At 43.5% G+C, this 23969-nt stretch overlaps 1 protein-coding gene across 1 annotated transcript in view; it reads left to right on the top strand.

The window, feature by feature from the left end:
* Nucleotides 1–23969, top strand: part of DCAF11 (DDB1 and CUL4 associated factor 11) — a 30667-nt gene that overhangs the window by 5905 nt on the left and 793 nt on the right. The window contains 15 exon segments of the mRNA XM_040416911.1: nt 840–1038; nt 7372–7499; nt 14673–14791; nt 15126–15181; nt 15296–15396; nt 15602–15748; nt 18016–18070; nt 20992–21060; nt 21292–21349; nt 21571–21654; nt 21656–21686; nt 21689–21756; nt 22082–22253; nt 22333–22479; nt 22975–23081. Coding sequence (XP_040272845.1) covers nt 884–1038; nt 7372–7499; nt 14673–14791; nt 15126–15181; nt 15296–15396; nt 15602–15748; nt 18016–18070; nt 20992–21060; nt 21292–21349; nt 21571–21654; nt 21656–21686; nt 21689–21756; nt 22082–22253; nt 22333–22479; nt 22975–23081 — 1497 coding nt within the window. The 5' untranslated portion in view covers nt 840–883.

Raw genomic sequence — 23969 nt, forward strand, 5'->3', positions numbered from 1 at the left:
TGAAACAGCTGATCGGTCGAGGTGATGGGAGTCGGACTAGTTGGAACCGAAGCCGAGTTCGGTTTCAAGTCTTAAAGTGGTTTTCCACTTTAAAAATCAACTACCGAAGTTATTCAATGAAGTCACTCGCGACTTTGTGAATAACTAACTTCGGCTCATTGAAGCCCATACATTCTAATACTGTATGGAGACGAATCTCTGTACAGCATTATTCCTAATACGGTCGTGTGAATAGGCCCTTAATAATATGCTGCAAGGGCATAGAACTGCATGTGCCTGACAACCCATCAGTACCTTGTGATGATCATGTGGAGGTACTAGATGGGGCACATTCTCTATCCTAAACTCCTTAGATGCCATGATTTCTAATGACTTCACCAGCTAAAGGGGTTAAATGGCCAGCATTGGAATTGGCTCCAATCCCAGCCATTGCAGCATGATGTCGGCTGTGTAACTGTACATCAAGGTTCATAATGTCAAAACCACCATGTACAGTTACATAATGAGACACAAGTCCTTCAAGTTTGCGATGTGTGAAATGGTTAAAGAGAATGATTATGACAATACTTGGGAACTGCTACTTGTTAGATGGGCCTCATTTTCACAAGCTCTAATCTGGTCCTGTATGATACAGATCCCTAATAATGGTAATAATGCAATCACAGCATGCTCCATTGGATGCTGTACATAGGATTATACTCCGAGTAAGAGCATTCAGGGCACACAAAATGCATTGAAAGAAGAACACTCAAAGAAACAGAAAGTCCATAAGTAAAGCTTCTTTAGAAATATATGCCAGCAATATTAATTCTCCTCTTTTTTTTTTCTGTGTGTAAAAGTCTCTGTTATATTAAGGCTTCTATGGTGTGCAGGGGAATGGAGAATGGGAACACGCAATAGCAGAAGTACGGGCAGTGGAGGAGCTTCAGGGGATTCTCCAAGAGGCTCCCGCAGCAACTCAGGATCTCGTGGTCTGCAGGATGATGATGACGAGGAGAACGTTGACCTGGCGCAGGTACTGGCGTATCTTCTGCGCAGGTAACGACACCTCACACATGCCATTGTACAGTTCACATACATATCCTTCTATTTCATCTGTCCATACAGCGTCCCCTCATCTGTGCCCAGTTCTATATAGCCCCATAGGTTCCAGCCTCTTTATCCTCTAAATCTGCATTGAGAGGCTACATTGCAGTTGGTGAATAAATGGACCCTGCATTTTGAGTGTGATTGCCATTTCTTGGATTGCTGCGGAGATACGTTGGGTCTGGTGCCATGTGGTACAGGGGTCCCGTGCTGCCCCTATCTGTCTGTCAATCTATTGTGGTGACTAATGGTAGGTTCACATCTGCAGCAGGTAAGGCTAGTTTCACACTAGTGCTAAATGGTTCTGGCAGGCTGTTCTGGTAGAGGAATCCGGCATAGCCGGAAACTGCCAGGTCCTATTGGCTATAATGGGCCCCAGAGGGGATCCAGCCTGTTTCCAGACCAGTACCGATTTTTGTCTGGCCAAAACGTGGCACTAATGCCAGAAACAGGTTGGATCCCTGCCTGATCCCATCATAGTCAATGGGCTCCGGTGGGGAAAGGTAGTATCCAGCTATGCCGTTTACCATGAACTCCGTCAGGCTGTTCCTCTGCCCGAACAGTTTAACGCTAGTGTAAAACTAGCCTAACTCTGGCAGTCTGTTCCAGCACAGCAGGATCCACATTCACTGTGATGGGGTCCAATGGGGATCCCATAAATGCTGGCATTTTACGGGAAAAATACCGCTGCTGCTGAAGACATGTCATCCTTTATAAATCACATCCGATATATAATTGGCAGGTGCATGGCAGTCTTCTTTTTCTTAGTAGTTATTTAGCTGCCTGTAGTTTATAATGGAAATCATCAGCTCTCCTTGGTGGACATGTAAAGTATAGAGGAGGGCAGAGGCTTGTACTCGGATGAGACGGGAGGGGAATTTAAGATTCTGCAAAGTCATTGAAGCTGAGCCACAGTCACTAAAGAAGCTAAAATAGCAGCCAAACAGTCAATACTGAAGAAAACAAGTGTCAGGTGAGACAACCACACCCATACATTCTCTAAGATAATTTTAGTGTTCTGGGACAAACAAAGCTGCTTTTCAGCATACAGATAATACAGGCCAAAGGCATACGTCAGTGTTTGGTCAGTGATTTTCACATGAGCGTGTCCCTTACACTCCGAGTTCTGGACTTACAGAAGCGCACGGCATTTTCATGATTGATAATGCTGTGTGCCTCAGCTTTATGTCAGTATGATTCCGTTACAGAAAGGTCTGGCAGAGGCACACAGCATTCTCAATCTTCTGTAGTCCAGACTGCACCATCTGTGATTCCCACAAGTGGCACGCTGGTGTGAAAGAGCCCTAAAGGTCCTGAGGCCAAATGCCTATTATCTGGAACTTGCCCATCATTGATCTGAAGGGAGAGCTGCATTTACATGAAACAGTCGTCCCCTCTGTATAGGAACATGCGATTGCTACAAGCCACTGGGCGTCCCTATATGGGTTAATTGTTTACCGGCAGCACATCACTGTTTACACAGGGTGACGTACTGTCAGCAAATAATGACTTTATGCCCCATGAACAAACGTTTGCCCTTTCATTGGGTGATCAGTGGCACATTTACATTGAGCAGTGATCATAAAAACGCTTGTTGACCCGATCTTCGGCTGGTGTAAAAGGGCCTTTACTATCCTTCCATCTTACTGCACATTTATATGTTTATATTCAGAAACTGCAAATTGTCTTCTGCCTACACTGTGCTGCCCTAGGTACACTATGTATAGCCCATACCTCCCTAAGTACTGGGCCCTCCCATACACATTAGGCTACTTTCACACTAGCGTTTCTAGCGGATCAGTCATGGATCTAGAAAAACGCTTCCGTTACAATAATACAACCGCATTAATCCGTCATGAACGGATCCGGTTGTATTATGTCTTATATAGCCATGACGGATCCGTCATGAACACCATTGAAAGTCAATGGGGGACGGATCCGTTTTCTATTGTGTCCGAGAAAACGGAACCGTCCCCATTGACTTACATTGTGTGTCAGGACGTATTTGCCTTGCTCCGCACCACATCGCGGACAGAAAAACGCTGCTTGCAACGTTATTTTGTCCGCGATGGGAGAGCAACCAAACGGAACGGAATGGATTTTGGTGCATTCCGTTTCGTTTTGTCCCCATTGACAATGAATGGGGACAAAACTGAAGCGTTTTCTTCCGCTATTGAGATCCTATGACGGATCTCAATAGCGGAATTGAAAACGCTAGTGTGAAAGTAGCCTTAGATAGCTGTTAGCTGCCAGCCCAATGAGCTTTTAGCCATCTCTGCTGACCACCTCCCCCCTCTCCCAATACACGTGCATGCTGTGCTTGGCCAAGCATGCATGTGTTCTGACTGGAGAGAGGGTAGATAGCGTTGACGGCAGCTTATCTCCACGAGAACAAAAGACTTGGACAGTTGATAACCCATCTGCCACATACTTAAATTATGTTGTTGAAAGTGGCAGATTCTGCAGAGGCACATCTAATGTGTATGGCCAGCTTAAAGAGGACCTGTCACCACTCCTGACATGCCTGTTTTAACAGCTACATGCATTCCCCATGTAATAACCGCCCTGGAGCCTCTATTCTTATGGCTATGTTGTGCCATTCCTTTATTATTTCTACTAGAAGTTATTAATGAATTGCTAGCAGTCTGCAGTAAGGGTACAGAGGGGTGGTAACCAGCTGGGGTTGTGTACCTGCACAGTATCACTCTATCCAGTCAGTGCTTCTATTTCTCAGACTGTGCAGGGACACCCCCCCAACTGGTAACACCCCTCTGTACCCTTACTGCAGTCTGCTAGCAATCCATTTATAACTTCTAGTAGAAATAATAAAGGAATGGCACATCATAGAGTCATAATAATAGATGCTCCAGAATTGTTATTACATGGGAAATGCATGAAGTTATTAAAACAGGCATGTCAGGAGCGGTGACAGGTCCTCTTTAAAGGGGTTCTGCAGTTATTTTAAACTGATGATCTCTACTCTGGTGTCGGACCCCCGCCGATCAGCTGTTTGAGAAGGCTGTGGCGGTACTGCCAGCGTCGCTGCCTTCCCAAACAGTCTATCGGCGGGGGCCCCGGGTGTCGGACCCCCGCCGATCAGATGCTGATGATCTATGCAGGAGATAGATCATCAGTTTAAATTAACTGCAGAACCCCTTTAAAGAGGTTGTCCAGCTTTTTTTTTTTTGCTTTTTTTAATTTCAACCCCAGTCTGCTGTACTTGGTGAAAGAACCATACTCTACTGCTCCCCATGGCTCCTTTCACTAGTCTTCCTGTCCCTGTCTATAAACTTCTGGTTTGACAGGGTCACGTGCACCGCTGCAGCCAGTGACTGGCCTCTGTGGTGACATCCGAATAATGGTATTAAAAGTGTCCAAATAACAGCCCGACAATGCAGAAGTAATACTGCCATACAGCACGCAAACAATACTTCCACATAGAGCTCAAATAGTAATACAGTTTATAAATAATTGACATACATACAGTACAGACCAAAAGTTTGGACACACCTTCTCATTCAAAGAGTTTTCTTTATTTTATGACTATGAAGGCATCAAAACTATGAATTAACACATGTGGAATTATATACATAACAAAAAAGTGTGAAACAACTGAAAATATGTCATATTCTAGGTTCTTCAAAGTAGCCACCTTTTGCTTTGATTACTGCTTTGCACACTCTTGGCATTCTCTTGATGAGCTTCAAGAGGTAGTCCCCTGAAATGGTCTTCCAACAGTCTTGAAGAAGTTCCCAGAGATTAGCACTTGTTGGCCCTTTTGCCTTCACTCTGCGGTCCAGCTCACCCCAAACCATCTCGATTGGGTTCAGGTCCGGTGACTGTGGAGGCCAGGTCATCTGGTGCAGCACCCCATCACTCTCCTTCATGGTCAAATAGCCCTTACTTTCAAAGTTTTCCCAATTTTTCGGCTGACTGACTGACCTTCATTTCTTAAAGTAATGATGGCCACTCGTTTTTCTTTACTTGGCTGCTTTTTTCTTGCCATAATACAAACTCTAACAGTCTATTCAGTAGGACTATCAGCTGTGTATCCACCTGACTTCTCCTCAACGCAACTGATGGTGCCAACCCCATTTATAAGGCAAGAAATCCCACTTATTAAACCTGACAGGGCACACCTGTGAAGTGAAAACCATTTCAGGGGACTACCTCCTGAAGCTCATCAAGAGAATGCCAAGAGTGTGCAAAGCAGTAATCAAAGCAAAAGGTGGCTACTTTGAAGAACCTAGAATATGACATATTTTCAGTTGTTTCACACTTGTTTGTTATGTATATAATTCCACATGTGTTAATTCATAGTTTTGATGCCTTCAGTGTGAATCTCCAATTTTCATAGTCATAAAAATAAAGAAAACTCTTTGAATGAGAAGGTGTGTCCAAACTTTTGGTCTGTACTGTACATTGACTGAATACTTGCAGGGTCTCCTGAAACAGACAGGCATAGCACACAGAATATTCTGTGTAGGCAGAGAAAAGTACCAGTTCTGGTGGCAGACCCAGTAGGAAGGGGAGGCTTAGGTCAGTGGCGACCTCAGGAAGGGCTGTGTGGAGAGAAACGCCCATCTACTTTTAGGAGGGACACCCCAAAAATAAAGTAAAAAAAAAAATTTGTACTCAGGCAATTTTGTATAGCACAGTCTCACATTTCTCAATGTATTTTATGTATTTTACGAAAAATATTGACCCACATTTACTGCGCCTGCATTCTGGCATAAATTATGGAACAATTTGGCGTATCTCATTTTGGACATATTTATGAAGCAAATAAGGCAAAAAGATTAATCTACTTTGCCATGACTGTCAAGGGGCGTGGAAATGGGATGTGGCTTTATGGAAAGGGGTAAACTTCTGGCACAAAATTTTGTTTCAAAGTGAGCCTTCTGATAGGTGGTATAAAGGTGCGCCAGATCTATCGTCCAGCATCAGTCACTGAAAAGCTGTCTAGTCTGGGTTTACACTGTTTAAATACAGAGTAGGATTAGTAGGGCCCGTTCACAAAGCTTCTTTTGACGTGGATTCTTCACAAAAAGCCGCCAGTTGCCGCGTGCAATCCGCCTTCCATTGTTTTTAGTGGGAGGACACTCTGACATTCGTGCAGCTGGTTGTTTCAAAACGTGACTGTGAAAAGAGAGGACATGTCCTTTCTTGGCACTGTGTCCAGATAGACACCGCTGGAAGCCACGGTGGGTGTCCATTCAATAAGGCTAAACCACAAGCGAGTCCACGACATTGAGATTGAAAATCTGTGCCAGAAATCGCAGTGGATTTTGAACAGGGCCTAGATCCCGGTGTCTATTCTGCTCTGTAACATATTTACTAACTATAGTTACAATTGGGTTAACCAGTAATTGTTTCAGTCCGTAAGATAAATGTTAGGATGCCACATATGCCCTATGGCATGTTCAGTCCCTGTAGCTGATGGCTTAGTTCTGACGTACAGAAGCTCAGCATATTTCGGATTGCATATATATATCAAGAAATGATCTAATAGCAGCCAAGTAATATATACCGGCAGCCTAAAATCTACTGTGGAACTAGTATCAGTCGCGATCCAGGCCTCCTTTCCCATTGCTGTTCACCTCGCAGCCCCTGTATGGCTTTCAGTTCAGAGATTTCCATACCTATTTTTCGATGTTAGCTCCATAGAGATCTCCGTTCTGTCCCACATATTCCTGGAATTGCTACCTAAGGTGTACATTCTGAGTACTAGTAGTATAAGTAATTGAGAGGATATCCTATCCAGTGCCATTCATATCACTCTCAAATTTATCTCTACCCTGATATGCTCTTTTCAGAAATCATTTGCTTCTACTATTACATCATTTAACCACATCACACAACTCCTCACTGTTACATTTATCAACATTTTTACTTTTACTGGTCAGTGATATTTTCAACTATAAAGCATTAGATTAATGTAAGCCGAACCCGATGAATCCTGCAGGAGCGGTAGACCATCTCATGTGTATTGGGATGTTCCGACTGATGACAAAAATGTCAGGGGAAGACAGATTGGGTGGTTGGGTTTCAAAATGCCCAACCCTTTTGCCCACACGAGAGATAAGCCACTGCCAGAGATGTCTGGCAGTGCTTTTCTCCCCTCTCCCCATTTACAGCACATGCATGCTCGGTTGTGCCCAGCACGGCCAAACAATCATTTGGCCATCAACTATCTAAGGTGTATGGCCAGCCTAAGTCCACTAGTGGATAGTAAATGTATGCGCTAATGTCATTGATGCATTTTATCTTTTCTCTATACTACAGGGGGCAAGTTCGGCTAGTGCAGGGAGGGGGACCAGCAAGTTTGCACCTCGTGCAGTCGCTGTCTGATTCCGACGATGACAATGACAGTGCTTGGGAAGGCTGCATGGGAGACCGCTACAATCCCCCTGGTAAGAATGCAACAGAGTTAGCACTTGGCAGTCCCATAGAATTAAATGGAGCAGCTGTGTGACCCCCAACTCTTTTGAGGTAGAGAAACACAGGGCCCCTGTTTTTGTAAATTGGCAGACACTCATCACCTATCCTCTGAATAGGGCACCGTTTTGTCATGGGGCAACACCTTTTAATTGTTCTTTTAGAGGTCTTCATTAGGTTTGAGCGAACCCGAACTGCAAAGTTCGTACCGGACTTTGCGAGTTAGGGTACCCGGCCCCGAACTTTTTCGGGTGATTTTATTATCCATTATAACATGGTTATAACAGAAAATAATAGCATTCTTAAGACAGAATGCTAAATAAAATGGCTATTGAGGGGTTAAAAATAATTTTAAAACTCACCTCATCAACTTGATTGCGCAGCTGGTATCCTCTTCTTTCTGCAGGATCTGCGATGACGTTTCTGCGCTGATGTCATTGCAGGTCCTAAAGAAAGAAGAGCATACCGGCTGCGCGATCAAGTGGATGAGGTGATTATTTTTTAAAATTATTATTATTATTTTTAACCCCTCAATGGCCATTTTATTTTGCATTCTGTCTTAAGAATGCTATTATTTATAATAAAGTGAAGTTCGGGTCCCCATTGATTTTAATCTGGTTCGGGGTCAAGTTCGGGTCCCGAACCTGAACTTTGACCTGAAGTTCGGGCGAACCTGAACTTCAACGGGTTCGCTCTTCCCTAGTCTTAATGCATCATTGTTTCTTAAACCCACATAACTGAGCAAGGAAATACAATGCCAACAGTATCGTCCAGTATTAATACAATAGTAACTACTGGAATAGCCCTTTAAACATTAGGGCTGAGCAGAAAAGGGAACATCAGCAAGATGTAGTCTGTATTGTGCTGGGGGGGCGTGGCTGGCAGCACATGGAGTAAGTTGCGCTTGAGCACAGCTCTGGCGCTACGGGTATGAGACTGCGGCTCACAGCATCTAAACTATCTCCCAAATAAACTGACACAGAGGGATTATCATTCTGCTCACCCTGATGATGACCAGGAAAAAGGCGGCTACAGGCAAACTCACAGAGTTTTTCTCTGCGCTGCACAAGATGGCGGCGGTTGCGCCCTGCGAACCCCTGGAGAGATGGCTCGGGCAGCACAATCACCTGCAGGTACCTGGTCTAGCTCATCTCCAGCACAGGGGCCCTCACTACAGCACCCTACCTCATCTCCCATCAGCTCAGGGAGACATATGCCGGGCAATCTGATTGGAATAAATATGGCCATGCCACAAGTCAGCCAAGAGCCCTTGCTGGGGCAGCACTATGTGACCACTGGGAGGCCCCAAGGACAATTCGCGCCACTAGATCATCACTATGGGGACTGCTCAAATATAATATATCTCCAACAATATCCCATAGTAAATAATACTGGTACTGATAAACCAGTCACAGAATTTTTTCTCAAAGTACTAATGAGTGACCTCAGGTCTTCTCTGCAAGCAGAGCTCCGCGCCATGCTGACCCCTTTACAGAACGAGATATCTGAAGTGGGGACACGCACATCCCATCTAGAACATAAAATGTCTGAATTTGCAAAAGCTCATAATGAGTTGGCGGATACTGCAAACGAAAAAGATGAAGAGTTAGCTTCACTTCGTGCAAAAGTGATAGATTTAGAAGACCGGTCTTGCGGCAATAATATTAGATATTACAGGATTCCAGAAGAGGTGAAGCCTGACCAACTGCACAAATTTTTAACGGACTTCTTCACAGCTCTGTTACCTACCGCACCTCAATCTGAGCTCTTTATTGACAGAGCTCACAGAATACCGAAACCTAAGAGTCTACCAACAGAAATACCTAGAGATGTGCTAGCACGTATTACTTTCTTCCATACTAAAGAAAAACTCATGGCTGCAGCTTGTAATAACCCAGAGGTTCCAGAAAGGTTCCGCTCCATTTCTCTCTATACGGATCTGTCTGCGGCCACCCTCAATAAAAGACGGAAGTTCCAAGAAGCTACGAAGATCCTGAGAGCTCACCAAATTCCTTTATAGATGGGGCTTTCCAGCTAAATTGTTGATTTCAAGAACGGGAAGCAAAATGGTGTTGTCTAATCCATCAGAAGCTCTACACTTGATATCTAAGTGGCACTTATCTATACCTCTTGGTCCGGCAACGACTTCAAAACCTTCCTCGCCTTTGAATTTGGAAGAAGAGTGGTATACAGTCCGTCAGGAATTCTCCAAATGACTGAATCATATTGTGAGCAAACGTGCCTTTTTTTTTTTTGCCCTTTGGGAGCACTGTTTTATTGTCTCAGGCCTGTTTGGCCAATTCTGGGACTTTTGTGTAACCTCCTCCCCTGGTAACGCCGCTTAACACCTGGAACAGGCGTGTGGGGTTCCGAAATATGGGATTCACTATATTTTGTCTTCAGTTTACTGTTTACCTATATGCCGTAGAGAATGTGTAAGACACAAGAGGTGTGGGTGGGTGGGGATCGCCCGCTAGTAGTCTTATTATTATTCAACAATGGCACTTAAATTTACCTCAATTAATGCTAAAGGCTTAAACAGCCCATTTAAGAGATTTCAACTATGGCGAGACGCAATCAAGTCTAAATCGGATGTCTTGTGTGTCCAGGAGACGCACCTGCTGGGGGGCGATCTTCATAGACTCAGACACTTCCCTGTTATAGTTTCGGCTTCTGCAGCCGTGAAGAAGAGAGGAGTCTCTATAGTCTGTATTGTGCTTACATATCACAAGTCTACCTTCACACACTGAACACCACAATATTCTCACACTAGGACAAAACATTTAGAAACGGAAAAACCAGTGGCCTTGTTCCCAGCTGAGAAGCAGAGATAAGTTGTATTAAATTTAGGCAATCCTGTGATAGCGAAATATCAGGGAGCTGTGCATGTTTTTCAGACTCTGGAGTATATGAAACTCACTGACCGCAAACAGAGATCCTGAACATGGTACAAAATTAAAGTATATATATAAAAAAAAAAAGTTGTGCACTTCACTGTTAAAGGGGTTCTCCTGTCTTTTAATACTGATGACCTATCTTCAGTATAAGTCGCCAATATCAGATCAGCGGGGGTCCGACACCCAGCCATGGCTATGGCAAAGCAGCAGCGAGCAGGAAAAGTGACGGGAGACATAGCCGGGTGTCGGACCCCCGCCGATCTGATATTGATGACCTATCCTGAGGATAGGTCATCAGTATTAAAAGCCCAGAGAACCCCTTTAAGATGACCTAATTACAGTATTTGTCGCTTTATAAGACGCACTTTTTCCCCCCAAAAGTAGGGGGGAAATGGCAGTGCGTCTTATAAAGCGAATGGTGCAATTTTTACATTGCTGACACTGATACATCGCCTGCCGCTATGCTGCACAGCGTGACCTGCGATGTATCAGTTACAGTAAGTGGGATAGGAGGAGGGGCTGGAGACCGGCAACTGCTGTTGCACTCGCAGCGGGGCGCGGTGCAGTCACTGTACTTTATTACATCGGGCCCTACTCACAGCAGTCTTTACATGTAAAGTCTGTTTATTCAATCCTTAACAAGTGGCTCTGGTCTGTTAAACTAGCGTAATCTTCTGTAGTAGTACTCACTATCAAAGCGGCGGGCAGGCCAGCAGCGTAACCTCTCTCACTTATTCATGCTCCTCCTGCTCCATTCATGAAGTGGAAGGAGCATGAATGAGTTAGTGAGGTTACGCTGCCGGCCTGCCCGCCGATTTGATAGTGAGTACTACTACAGAAGATTATGCTAGTTTAACAAACCAGAGCCACTGGTTAAGGATTGAATAAACAGACTTTACATGTAAAGACTGCTGTGTGCGGGGCCCTGTGTAATGGGGTCACTATGAGTTGCTATGTGTCATCCACAGATCCCACCCCCATAACAGTGTCATCCACAGATCCCCCCCCATAACAGTGTCATCCACAGATCCCACCCCCATAACAGTGTCATCCACAGATCCCACCCCCATAACAGTGTCATCCACAGATCCCACCCCCATAACAGTGTCATCCACAGATCCCACCCCCATAACAGTGTCATCCACAGATCCCACCCCCATAACAGTGTCATCCACAGATCCCCCCCCATAACAGTGTCATCCACAGATCCCCCCCCATAACAGTGTCATCCACAGATCCCCCCCCCCCATAACAGTGTCATCCACGGATACCCCCTCCATAAAGGTGTGTCATCCACAGACCCCCTCCATAAAGGTGTGTCATCCACAGATTCCCCCCATAACGGTGTGTCATCCACAGATTCCCCCCATAACGGTGTGTCATCCACAGATTCCCCCCATAACGGTGTGTCATCCACAGATTCCCCCCATAACGGTGTGTCATCCACAGATTCCCCCCATAACGGTGTGTCATCCACAGATTCCCCCCATAACGGTGTGTCATCCACAGATTCCCCCCATAACGGTGTGTCATCCACAGATTCCCCCCATAACGGTGTGTCATCCACAGATTCCCCCCATAACGGTGTGTCATCCACAGATTCCCCCCATAACGGTGTGTCATCCACAGATTCCCCCCATAACGGTGTGTCATCCACAGATTCCCCCCATAACGGTGTGTCATCCACAGATTCCCCCCATAACGGTGTGTCATCCACAGATTCCCCCCATAACGGTGTGTCATCCACAGATTCCCCCCATAACGGTGTGTCATCCACAGATTCCCCCCATAACGGTGTGTCATCCACAGATTCCCCCCATAACGGTGTGTCATCCACAGATTCCCCCCATAACGGTGTGTCATCCACAGATTCCCCCCATAACGGTGTGTCATCCACAGATTCCCCCCATAACGGTGTGTCATCCACAGATTCCCCCCATAACGGTGTGTCATCCACAGATTCCCCCCATAACGGTGTGTCATCCACAGATTCCCCCCATAACGGTGTGTCATCCACAGATTCCCCCCATAACGGTGTGTCATCCACAGATTCCCCCCATAACGGTGTGTCATCCACAGATTCCCCCCATAACGGTGTGTCATCCACAGATTCCCCCCATAACGGTGTGTCATCCACAGATTCCCCCCATAACGGTGTGTCATCCACAGATTCCCCCCATAACGGTGTGTCATCCACAGATTCCCCCCATAACGGTGTGTCATCCACAGATTCCCCCCATAACGGTGTGTCATCCACAGATTCCCCCCATAACGGTGTCATCCACAGATTCCCCCCATAACGGTGTGTCATCCACAGATTCCCCCCATAACGGTGTGTCATCCACAGATTCCCCCCATAACGGTGTGTCATCCACAGATTCCCCCCATAACGGTGTGTCATCCACAGATTCCCCCCATAACGGTGTGTCATCCACAGATTCCCCCCATAACGGTGTGTCATCCACAGATTCCCCCCATAACGGTGTGTCATCCACAGATTCCCCCCATAACGGTGTGTCATCCACAGATTCCCCCCATAACGGTGTGTCATCCACAGATTCCCCCCATAACGGTGTGTCATCCACAGATTCCCCCCATAACGGTGTGTCATCCACAGATTCCCCCCATAACGGTGTGTCATCCACAGATTCCCCACCCATAACGGTGCGTCATCCACAGATTCCCCACCCATAACGGTGCGTCATCCACAGATTCCCCACCCATAACGGTGCGTCATCCACAGATTCCCCCCATAACGGTGCGTCATCCACAGATTCCCCCCATAACGGTGCGTCATCCACAGATTCCCCCCATAACGGTGCGTCATCCACAGATTCCCCCCATAACGGTGCGTCATCCACAGATTCCCCCCATAACGGTGCGTCATCCACAGATTCCCCCCATAACGGTGCGTCATCCACAGATTCCCCCCATAACGGTGCGTCATCCACAGATTCCCCCCATAACGGTGCGTCATCCACAGATTCCCCCCATAACGGTGCGTCATCCACAGATTCCCCCCATAACGGTGCGTCATCCACAGATTCCCCCCATAACGGTGCGTCATCCACAGATTCCCACCCCATAACGGTGCGTCATCCACAGATTCCCCCCCCATAACGGTGCGTCATCCACAGATTCCCCCCCCATAACGGTGCGTCATCCACAGATTCCCCCCCATAACGGTGCGTCATCCACAGATTCCCCCCCCATAACGGGGCGACATCCACACAAATCCCCCCTCATAACGGTGCATCATCCACAGATCCCCCCATAATGGTGCGTCATCCACAGATCCCCCCCATAATGGTGCGTCATCCACAGATCCTCCCCCCCCCCATAACGGTGCGTCATCCACAGATCCCCCATAACAGTGTCATCCACAGACCACCATTAGTTCAAAACCCACCAAAAGCACACCTTTTAGTTCAAAATATTTTTTTTCTTATTTTTCTCCTCAAAAACCTAGGTGCGTCTTATCATCAGGTGCATCTTATAAAGCGAAAAATACGGTACATTCTGGAATTGCATTTTAACTCTTTTTATTATGTCTGGCTATTTCTCTTAGTTAGGGCTGCAGATAATTCTCTACAGTTGTTCAGCTCCTCTATTTTTTGTTACGTCCTCCAACAAACCCGCTTATTGGAAATATTTGCTATTAAGACCATAGGGACACTACTATCAAATTCTTTTATCCCATTAACAACCTATATGTGAATATATAGGGATGGTTTTCTGGATATAATTTTTTGAAGTCACCGCATGTATTCTACTTCCTGTTCTGGCTCTTAGCTTGACCTGCCCAGTCAGCCCATTCACTGCAACGACAGAGGGAAGGCGGATAGGTGACTCCGATTAGAACATCAGATATTACGCTGATGAGTACAATGGTCTTCTGTGAGAATCTTTACCTAGGCCTATGAAGAGAACAATAGTGCCATCATATTGTTACACTTCCTATTAAACAAGCCAGTAACATCTTCCCCTCACAGCAGCAAAGTAACAGTGGGTTACATATCTACCGTATATAAGAGGTCTATCTGTCTGTGCTGACTGCTTCAGAAGGACATTATCTTGTATTTCATTTTCAGTGGTAAAGTACTGCCGAAATGAAAAAGAAAAACAGCCCAAAAAAATAAAAAAGTTTTCTATGAATATAGTTCACCCTTTCTGACTTGTGTCCCTTTAATGTTCATTATGTTGTAGGAAGATGTTTTTTCGCATTTTAAATGTTCTCGTCTTCTCTTGCAGTTGATCCCACACCAGACACCACAATGCTGGATCAGAGCCAGATAAGAACCCAGGTCTTGCTCGCTACAGGAAGGCTAGGAGCACACAGAGAACAGAATGTCACTCGTCTGCTTCTGGAGGTAAAATGTCTCAATATTAATGGTATCATCTTGTGTTTCCAGGTAGTATTCACATAAATTATTATGTGTACTATACAATAAATATACCATAGTAAAAATTGCGCTGTTGAAAATATTTTCTCTCAGGCAGCTTTCATTGTGCGTTTACTGATAAACTCACTGGGGCTCATTCCTTTTTCCAGAGTAGTTTTAGAAATGAAAGCTGAGCTCTGATTGGTTGCTGTGGGCAAGCCACTTTTAGTATTAGACACTTTTGATAAATGATAGCCCCTGAGTTATAATTCTGGCCATTTTATTATAATTCTTACCCCCTTGTTGTTTTTGTTGGCTTCAGAGAGAGCGAGGAGGGTGTGATTTCTCTCATGGAGTGCGCTGCCGTGTGTCATCTAAGTGAGTACTTAAGCCCCTGCCTACTTTGCCTGTTTTGGTAGTGATTCTCCATTATAGCGCTCTACAAATGCTGTGGATAAAGTCACTGTTTGAGTTGACGTTGCTGTGTTGCAGTTTTCTGCCAAACCATGTTTCTGCCACGGATTCGTACACTCAGAAGGCTTTCTGTGGGGTATATTCTTCAGATGGCACTATCTTTATGTCTGCTTGCCAAGGTATAGTATTTCCTGTATCACCATATTCTCTGTGTAATGAGCTTATGTGATGGCATGCAAACTTATTCGAAAGTAAAATGGCATGAATCTGTAAATAATGGCGCTATTATGAATGTGTATAGATAGATAGAATCATCAGGACATTTCTTTTCTCGCCTCGCACATTTATCACAAACCTCATCTGTTCATCTTTATTCAATCTCAGATCAGAATATTCGCCTTTATGATTGCCGATATGGATCCTTCAAGAAGTTTCGGACCATAAAAGCTCGAGATGTGGGCTGGAGCGTCCTTGATGTGGCTTTTACTCCAGATGGAGGACAGTTCTTGTACTCTAGCTGGTCTGACTACAGTTAGTATATACCCATTTATTTCTCCTATAATCCAGTTTAATGATAGTGTGTATATATTTTTCAGGTTATTGTTATTAATGGCTAGCAATATCTGATCGGGGGTCTACAACCCTGTTGCCCACCTGTTTCGATGTAGCTATGGTGCTGGAAGTTGGCGGTGGAACTACACAGCTCCGTCCATAGTGTAGTAGACAGAGTTGGTTACTGCAGGACTACTCCCTTTAACTTTAAAAGGAGCAACACTGCAGTAACCAGCTCTGTTCACTACATAATGGAGGGAGCTGTTGAGTTCTGCCCATAACTTCCAGCACTGGAGCTACATTGAAACAGCTGATCCTTGGTGGGGGTCTGGCATCCTGCACCCCAAATCAGATATTAATCCCTATTCTGATGATATGCCGTCAATAACAAAAATCCCTTTGATCTGTGTATTTTATCTTTAAACTTATTGAGCTGACTTGTTATTCCCCAATGTAAACCTGTGACAAAGTGGCATACGTTGGCTATTGACCACAATGAGAGGTATACATATTTGTATAGGAAAGTGCAGCAGACTGTACAAAAAAGAAGTGTGCCAGCGCATACCACCCAGGCAATGGCCAAAAACCCAGTCTGACATCAAGTGTGAAGAGACGCAACTAGACTGGGTGGCATAGTTGTCGGGTAGACATATGTTGCCCGGCTAGTATTGTGCACAGGTTCTATTAAATTAAATTGGAATAGGATCCATGCACAATACTCTGTGGCTGCTTCAGCGGCTGTACTGTCCAGGGTGTACTATTTTTGGGTACGTATTGGTGACATTTTCAAATCCGTTTGGATCTTGCAGACACAGCAAAATCAATCATGTCTAGTTCATGTTTTGTTGTGTGTTTTTTTTTTTTTTTTTTCTTTTTTTTTTTCTAGTAATAGAGGTCTGGACAAGAAAAAGGAGTGATTTTTTTTTTTGGGGGGGATTTTTTTTCCTTTTATATATTTTGTTCCTTTTGTAGTCTCACATGGGAACTTGAAAACCCATTCTTCTGATTGCTGGTTTAATGCACTTCCGTAGTTCTGTCCTGCAGCAAGCAGCCTATTAGGTCCTGTCTCTGGTGTGCTCAGATGCAGATGCGGGGACCATTGTTGGGGCCCAGCTGCCAAAGCAAACCATCACATATGGTGCTGTGCATTTAGGGCCTTAAAAGTGTCAGTTTGATGGCATGTGCAAGCCATTGTAAAGCGGCTCTTAGAGTATCCAAAAACAAATCTGTTTCGCTAGAAGGACATGGTGTATTACATGATCTCTTTAGGTCAGTCTGCAGCTCCGAAAAGCATCACATGACATACATACCATGACTGACAGACTGCGCCAAGTGATCGTTTTAACAGCTGCTGACTGGCTGAGAGGCATCACGTAAAACGTCATGGAACGCCCCAGGCAGTTTGTGGCTTGTTTTGTGCGTGTAATTGTACCCTCTAGAATAATTCTTTTAGGGTAGTGAAAACCTGAAAGAAATGATTTGTGATGAATAATAATGATGAGTACATCTTCCACAGAGGATCTGACACCACTCCTGACATGGAGCATCTTTATCTTAGGGGGAGATGTAGCTTTCTGGGTCAGTCTTCATAACCCCATGGCTTTCGGAGGATGCGCCCAATTTATGAAGAGGCTCAGGCCGCAATCCTCTCACAACTCTGAGCTTCTATAGATTTCTAGCTTCATTTACGTCAGAAAAGTGGTGTAAATAAAGATAAATATGCCGCAACATGGCAAGGACAGCGTCACCCCTTTGATACTTTTTTTTTAACGTATGAGGTAATTTATCAAACTGGTGTAAAGTAGAACTGACTTAGTTGCCCATAGCAACCAATTAGATTCCACCTTTCATTTTGGACAGCTTGGACAGACTGATTGGTTGCTTTGGGCAACTAAGCCAGTTTCTACTTTACACCAGTTTGATAAATGACCCCAGTAGTTTGAACTATGAGATATGTAGTTTGAACTACGTGTCTGAACTGTGAGACACATCCTGTTGACAAGGGGAATGCCAAATTTTGGATTTGCAAGGCATGCACATCACCAATTGCTGACCATTTGCTGCACATTTAGGGGAATTTTTTTGCTATATTTTTTTAACCCTGCAATCACTACTTAACCAGGTTGCTTGAAACTGGTCCTGACACCTAATATTTGGAGCCGTAATTAATATTATATGCAGATAGTTAGAGAAATATTCTTACAGTACATGTCATGATTGTAATAATGGAGTTTTTCATTTTGCAGTTCACATCTGCAACATATATGGGGACACAGAATCACACACTGCACTTGATCTCAGGTACTGTTTGTAGGCACGAAATGCAGAATATAGCACATATATTTTTTCTGTATAGGAGAACATGCAGAAGGTGACAAGTCCAGTTTAAAGTCTTTTCCTCCCTGAAGTGCCAGAAATGGATATGTTTGCTTCTGACAAAGCCTTTTGAAGATCATAGCAACCAATCCTTGCTATGACCTGGAATGTCATGTTTTGTGGTAGCAATTTGCCACCAGACTCGCATGACATTATGGGAGTACTGTCAGCATGTTCCTGTCAAAAAACAGAGGGACCGCCCTGTCACAGAATGGCTTGACCAGGACAAAAAAAGGCTGGCAGAGCAGGAACTACAAAAAACTGCTGGGGACAGGTAAAGTCTCAGACAATTCCTTTAGTATAACTCTGCAAATCTCTACTATTCTCCTTGAGAAAACGGATACCTTTTTAACCCCTTAAAGACCAGTCCTATTTTCATTTTTTCCTCCCTACGTTCCAATAGCCATAACTTTTTTTATTTTTCCGTTCACATAGCCTTATGAGGGTTTATTTTTTGCGGGAGAAGATGCGTTTTTTTAATGCCACCGTTTAATTTACCGTGTCTTGTATTGAAAAACGGGGAAAAGAAATTCTTTGTGAGGTAAAAAAAAAAAAACAGAACTCCGCCAATCTTTTTGGGGTTTTGACATCACTACGTTCACTGACACCCTTATTCTGCGGCTCAGTACGATTGCAGCTATACCAAACTTGTGTTTTTGTTTTGTTTCATTAATTTTAAAGAGCTGTATGAGGGCTTGTTTCTTGCGTAACGAACTGATATTTTTATTGGTACAATTTTTGTGGTATGTATGATTTTTTTGATCACTGTTATTCAGTTTTTTGGGGGGGACAAGACTTAAAAAATATTGCATCGTCTGTTTTTTTTTTTTTCGTTACGGCGTTCACCGCACAGGAATTTCTTTTTTTTTTTTTCATATATTTTAATAGTTTGGACATTTTCAGACGTGGAGATACCTAATGTTTAATTGTTTATATATTTGTATATATAAAATTGGGAAAGGGGGTGATTTAAACCTTTTTAATATTTCGGGTTTTAAAAAAACAAAAAACTTTTTTTCACTTTAAAAAAAAAAAAAACTATTCGCCCCATGAGGGGCTAGTACATGGGATCTTTTTATCCCTTCTCCTATTCACCCTAATAGCATGGAGATTGCCATGACAGGCCTGGAGCACTTCAGCAGCATCCAGGCTGCCATGACAACTGATCAGAGCCCCGCGATTTCACTGCGGAGGCTCCGATTGAAAGGCAGAAGGAGCCGCATCCCTCTGCCTTAACTCACAAGTGCCGTGATCAGCGTTGATTGCAGATAAATGACAGGGGCGGCGCGATCACTACTCCCGCCATTGTGACAGGGTGCTGGCTGTATGATGCAGCCGTATCCCACTGCATATGGAGCAGGCACACTGCAGAGGCCCGCTCCATACAAACGCAGGCGCATAATGACGTGTACGGCGTTATGCGTTAACGGGTTATCCAAACCTGTAAACCCCCGCACGATACATGATTATAAATACACCAATAATATGCATTGGTTTTCTTTACTTAGAAAGTTAATCTTCTCAATATGATAAGGCTGTAGCCTTGAGGTAAGTGGTTAGCCTTGCATGTAGATGTTCCAAATCCCAGTAGAAACTTCTAGATTTTTTATTTTATTTTTTTTGCTGGTGTCTTTATAATCATTTTATCAAGTAATATGACTTAGCTTATTAAGCTTAGAAAACTTCTGTTCTCAACATGGTAAGGCTATAGTAAGTAATACATATTATAGGTACATGCTAGGACACAGCTCTGCCCTCAGCATGTCAATCAAAAAGAGGGGGGGGAGTGTTCAGAGCACATGGGTGTTACAAAAGCAGTGCTCCAAGGATTCAGCCCCTCCCTCTGGTGTTCCAATGTAATCATTTGCATATAAATAAAAACGAGGATATCGCTGCAGCTGTTTAACATATGGACAAAAACTCTACCAGGCAGTATTCCTGGTTTAATAGGGTTGATCTTTCTGACAGAGGCTCTTTAATTTATGTCGAGACGCACACCTCGTCATGAATTAGGCACATCCTCCGGTAGTCCGTGAGGCTAAGATTAACTCTACGCTAGCCCGTAGCTGACATAGATTTCAGCTATTATTTACACCAGAAAACTGGCGTAAATGATGATTGTGGCAGGTACGGTGGCCCCACCCGTGCCCTTGTCTCCACCACTCCCCATTTTGGAAAGTGGTGGAAACGCCACTTGCACCTAGATTTAAGTGCAATGGTGTTTAAAAAGTCACAAACCCTGGGTTTTCTTTTTTTTTTTTTTTTATGTTAGAAAACTGGGGTAGGGCGGAGGATGAATTCACTCCCTAAATATTGTTTACAGAAGCACCTATAAAGTGTATCTAAAGGGGTTGTCTCACTTCAGTAAGTGGCATTTATCATGTAGAGAAAGTTAATACAAGGCACTTAGTAATGTATTGTGATTGTCTATATTGCTTCCTTTGCTGGCTGGATTCATTTTTCTATCACATTATATACTGGTAACAGACCACCCTGAAGTCCACCAGTGGTGGTTGTGCTTGCACAATATAGGAAAAAGCACTAGTCTATGTGCACTCCCATGGTCCCGGCCACAAGAGAGGCAGGCTCTTTTCCCTATAGTGTGCAAGTACGACCACCACTAATGGATTGTAGGGTGGTCTGTAACCATGGAAACAAGCAGTGTGTAATGTGATGGAAAAATGAATCCAGCCAGCAAAGGAGACAATATGGACAATCACAATACATTAGTAAGTGGCTTGTGTTAACTTTGTCTACATAATAAATGCCACTTACTGAAGTGAGACAACCCCTTTAAGTACTCTTGTAAATGTCTGCCTAAATGCCGTCTTTTTGCATCTAAACAGCCCATCTGAGAGACGATTTGCAGTTTTTTCTCTCACTGTATCCTGTGATGGTCGGGAAGTGCTTGGTGGGTGAGTAAATATTTGTTTTGAAAGCTCAAGAATATACAGATGTACTTTCATGATAAATATACTGTATCTACATGTGTGTTCAGATAATTTTTATGTATGGGTAGGAGAGATCTGTAAAAAATGCTAACAAAATGTTGTAGGTAACTCTTTAATTACGTGTATCAACATTAATGCAGTACACTTGAAAGCATGAGCTAGAGTTCATACAGTACAGGTACATTCTCTCCACAGAGCCAATGATGGATGTGTATATGTGTACGACCTAGAACAGAACCGTCGAATACTGAAGGTACAATACCATATTTCCTGACAATTTATCATTCTTTTTACCTAATTTCATGTTTTTACATATTAAAATCTCCATTACCGTTTCCCAAGCCTTGTCCTAGTCTCTACCCTCCATCACATTTTCACCTCTATAAATGTAATGCTCTGGTTTCTTTCCGATACATTATCATCTACTTTTTTTTTTTTTTTTGGAGTACCATTTGTTTCTCTCTTTCTACCTAGATTGTCTCTCATGAGGATGAGGTGAATGCTGTCTCATTTGCTGATGATAGCTGTCACATCTTGTATTCTGGGGGTGATGACGCTCCTATGTAAAGTGTGGGATCGTCGCACAATGCGCGAGATGATGCCAAACCAGTGGGACTGTTAGCTGGACATCAGGATGGTATCACATTCATTCACAGCAAGGTGAAAACAATGACATTAGGGTATCATGTGCTGCTTTGATTTTATTTTTTTTTTCTATTCTGACACTTGCTGTGATCTGTATTACTGTGATGTCTATTTTTTTTTTTGCTTTTTAACTTTAGAAATTCTTTGATCTCAGTTTTCTTGCTGGGTTTCTTTGTGTTCAGTTTTTTTTTCCAGTTTTCAACCGTATATGCATTTCATGGTATCATTTTTTTTGAATGAACTTGTGCAACATTACTTGTCCTATTGTGTCTTCAGTTGGGTTTTATAGCTTTGGGAGATATTTTTCTTTTATATATTAAAATATTTTTTTATATCCCAGGGTGATGCACGATATCTGCTTTCCAACTCAAAAGATCAGAGCATTAAGCTGTGGGACATCAGGCGATTTTCAGGTCAAGAAGGTCTGGAAGCCTCACGGCGAGCATCACCCCAACAGAACTGGGATTACAGGTGGCAACAGGTGCCCAAAAAAGGTGAATTATCCCTCTTCAGTTACACCAAAAGTGTTTTTGTACATAGTATTTGTCTTTTGTATAAGTTTATTCCTATTGTATATCTTCCAGCTCTCAGGAAAAAAACGCCTTCCTGGGGACACATCTCTGATGACCTATCGTGGCCATGGTGTCCTTCACACTTTGATCAGATGTCGCTTCTCCCCTGCAAGCAGCACTGGTCAGCAGTATGTTTATAGTGGATGCTCAACTGGTCGAGTCATCAGTAAGTGAATACATTTACTCAGTGTCTTTTACAATTCTTATGTTCAAAACCACATCTGTAATCGTACGTTCCTCTTACTGTTGACCATTTTATACATTATGATCAGTATAGACTTGAATATTGCTTAATTGATCGAATGGCACACAATGGATCAGTGATTTTTTTTATTTTTTTATTTAAAAATGCTGGGGTATACTAAATTAAAAATGAAAATACTGTACATCCGTGGCTTTTGACATTATTTTATTATTTATGTTGTTCAGTACTGGTGGGTCACAATGCTCTTTATTAGTTCTACAAAATAAAAACTTTTTGGCACATAATTGACGCACTGCTGAAATCAGCCCATCTGTCAAAAGCTGCCCTCAGAAAGCAGTATAAAGGGGTTAATAGGTTCCCTTTAAAACTCTGGTGGAAAGGTATATGAGAACATTATTAAATGTATAATTAATAAGCTTAGTTATTACAATTGTTCATTATTCTTTGTTTTCGCAGTTTACGACTTGTTAACGGGTCAGATAGTGAAGAAACTGGCCAATCATAAAGCGTGTGTGCGGGACGTAAGCTGGCATCCATGTGACAACAGGCTTGTCAGCAGCTCGGTGAGCGATAATAAATGTATACTGTGTTGTGGAAGTATCAGTAGCTAGGCTCCCCTAGTGAATTTTACCCGATTTTGTAACATTTTCTGCAAATCATTTATATATCGAGTAATTGTAGGATGGATCAGCGGCTTGTATGTTTCATGTATGGTGGCAAAATAAAGGGGAGTTTCACGACTTGGAAAAAATTCTCTTTAGGCCTCATGCACACGACCGTTATGTGTTTTGCGGTCCGCAAATTGCGAGTGCATGCCGCCATTGTTTTTTCACACTCCCGTAGAAATGTCTTATACTCATTCACAAAGTGGGACATGGCCTATCTTTTTGCAGGGCTGTGGAATAGACATACAGATGCAGGCAGCACTCTATATGCTGTCCGTATCTTTTGCGACCCCCATTGAAATGAACTGTCGTGTGCATGAGGACTTAAGGGGTTGTCTCATCTTGCCGTTATTTAGGCGATATGAGACTGAGTCCCAACCACCAGGTAGCTGGAAAACAGAGCAGCGACCTGGCGCTCACTGTTTCAAAGTCGCAGATTGTGATGCAAATAACCTTTGCTCTGCAATCTGTGCCAGTATTATCAGTTCATGTTCTCACAGTACCGAGATAAAGGCAGAGGACACAGCAGACGTCACAAGCAGGTGTCACATGCTTAGTAGTAACAAAGTAAAATACACCAAGTCAGTCTAATCGTTACTTTTAATATAGTTTGCAATACAATATCCAATGCAGAGCAAAAGCAATGCTGACAGCCAACCGTCGTAAAGATACATGCATATTCAGGACAGGTAATACAACATCAGATAGGTGTCACATCCCTATGTGTAAGCAGAGTGGCACAGGAAACTACAGAATTCAAAAGTGAGCATATTACAAGGTCTTTTA

This window comes from Bufo bufo, chromosome 2 (assembly GCF_905171765.1).
Source record: "Bufo bufo chromosome 2, aBufBuf1.1, whole genome shotgun sequence".
In the NCBI taxonomy this organism is placed as follows: domain Eukaryota; kingdom Metazoa; phylum Chordata; class Amphibia; order Anura; family Bufonidae; genus Bufo; species Bufo bufo.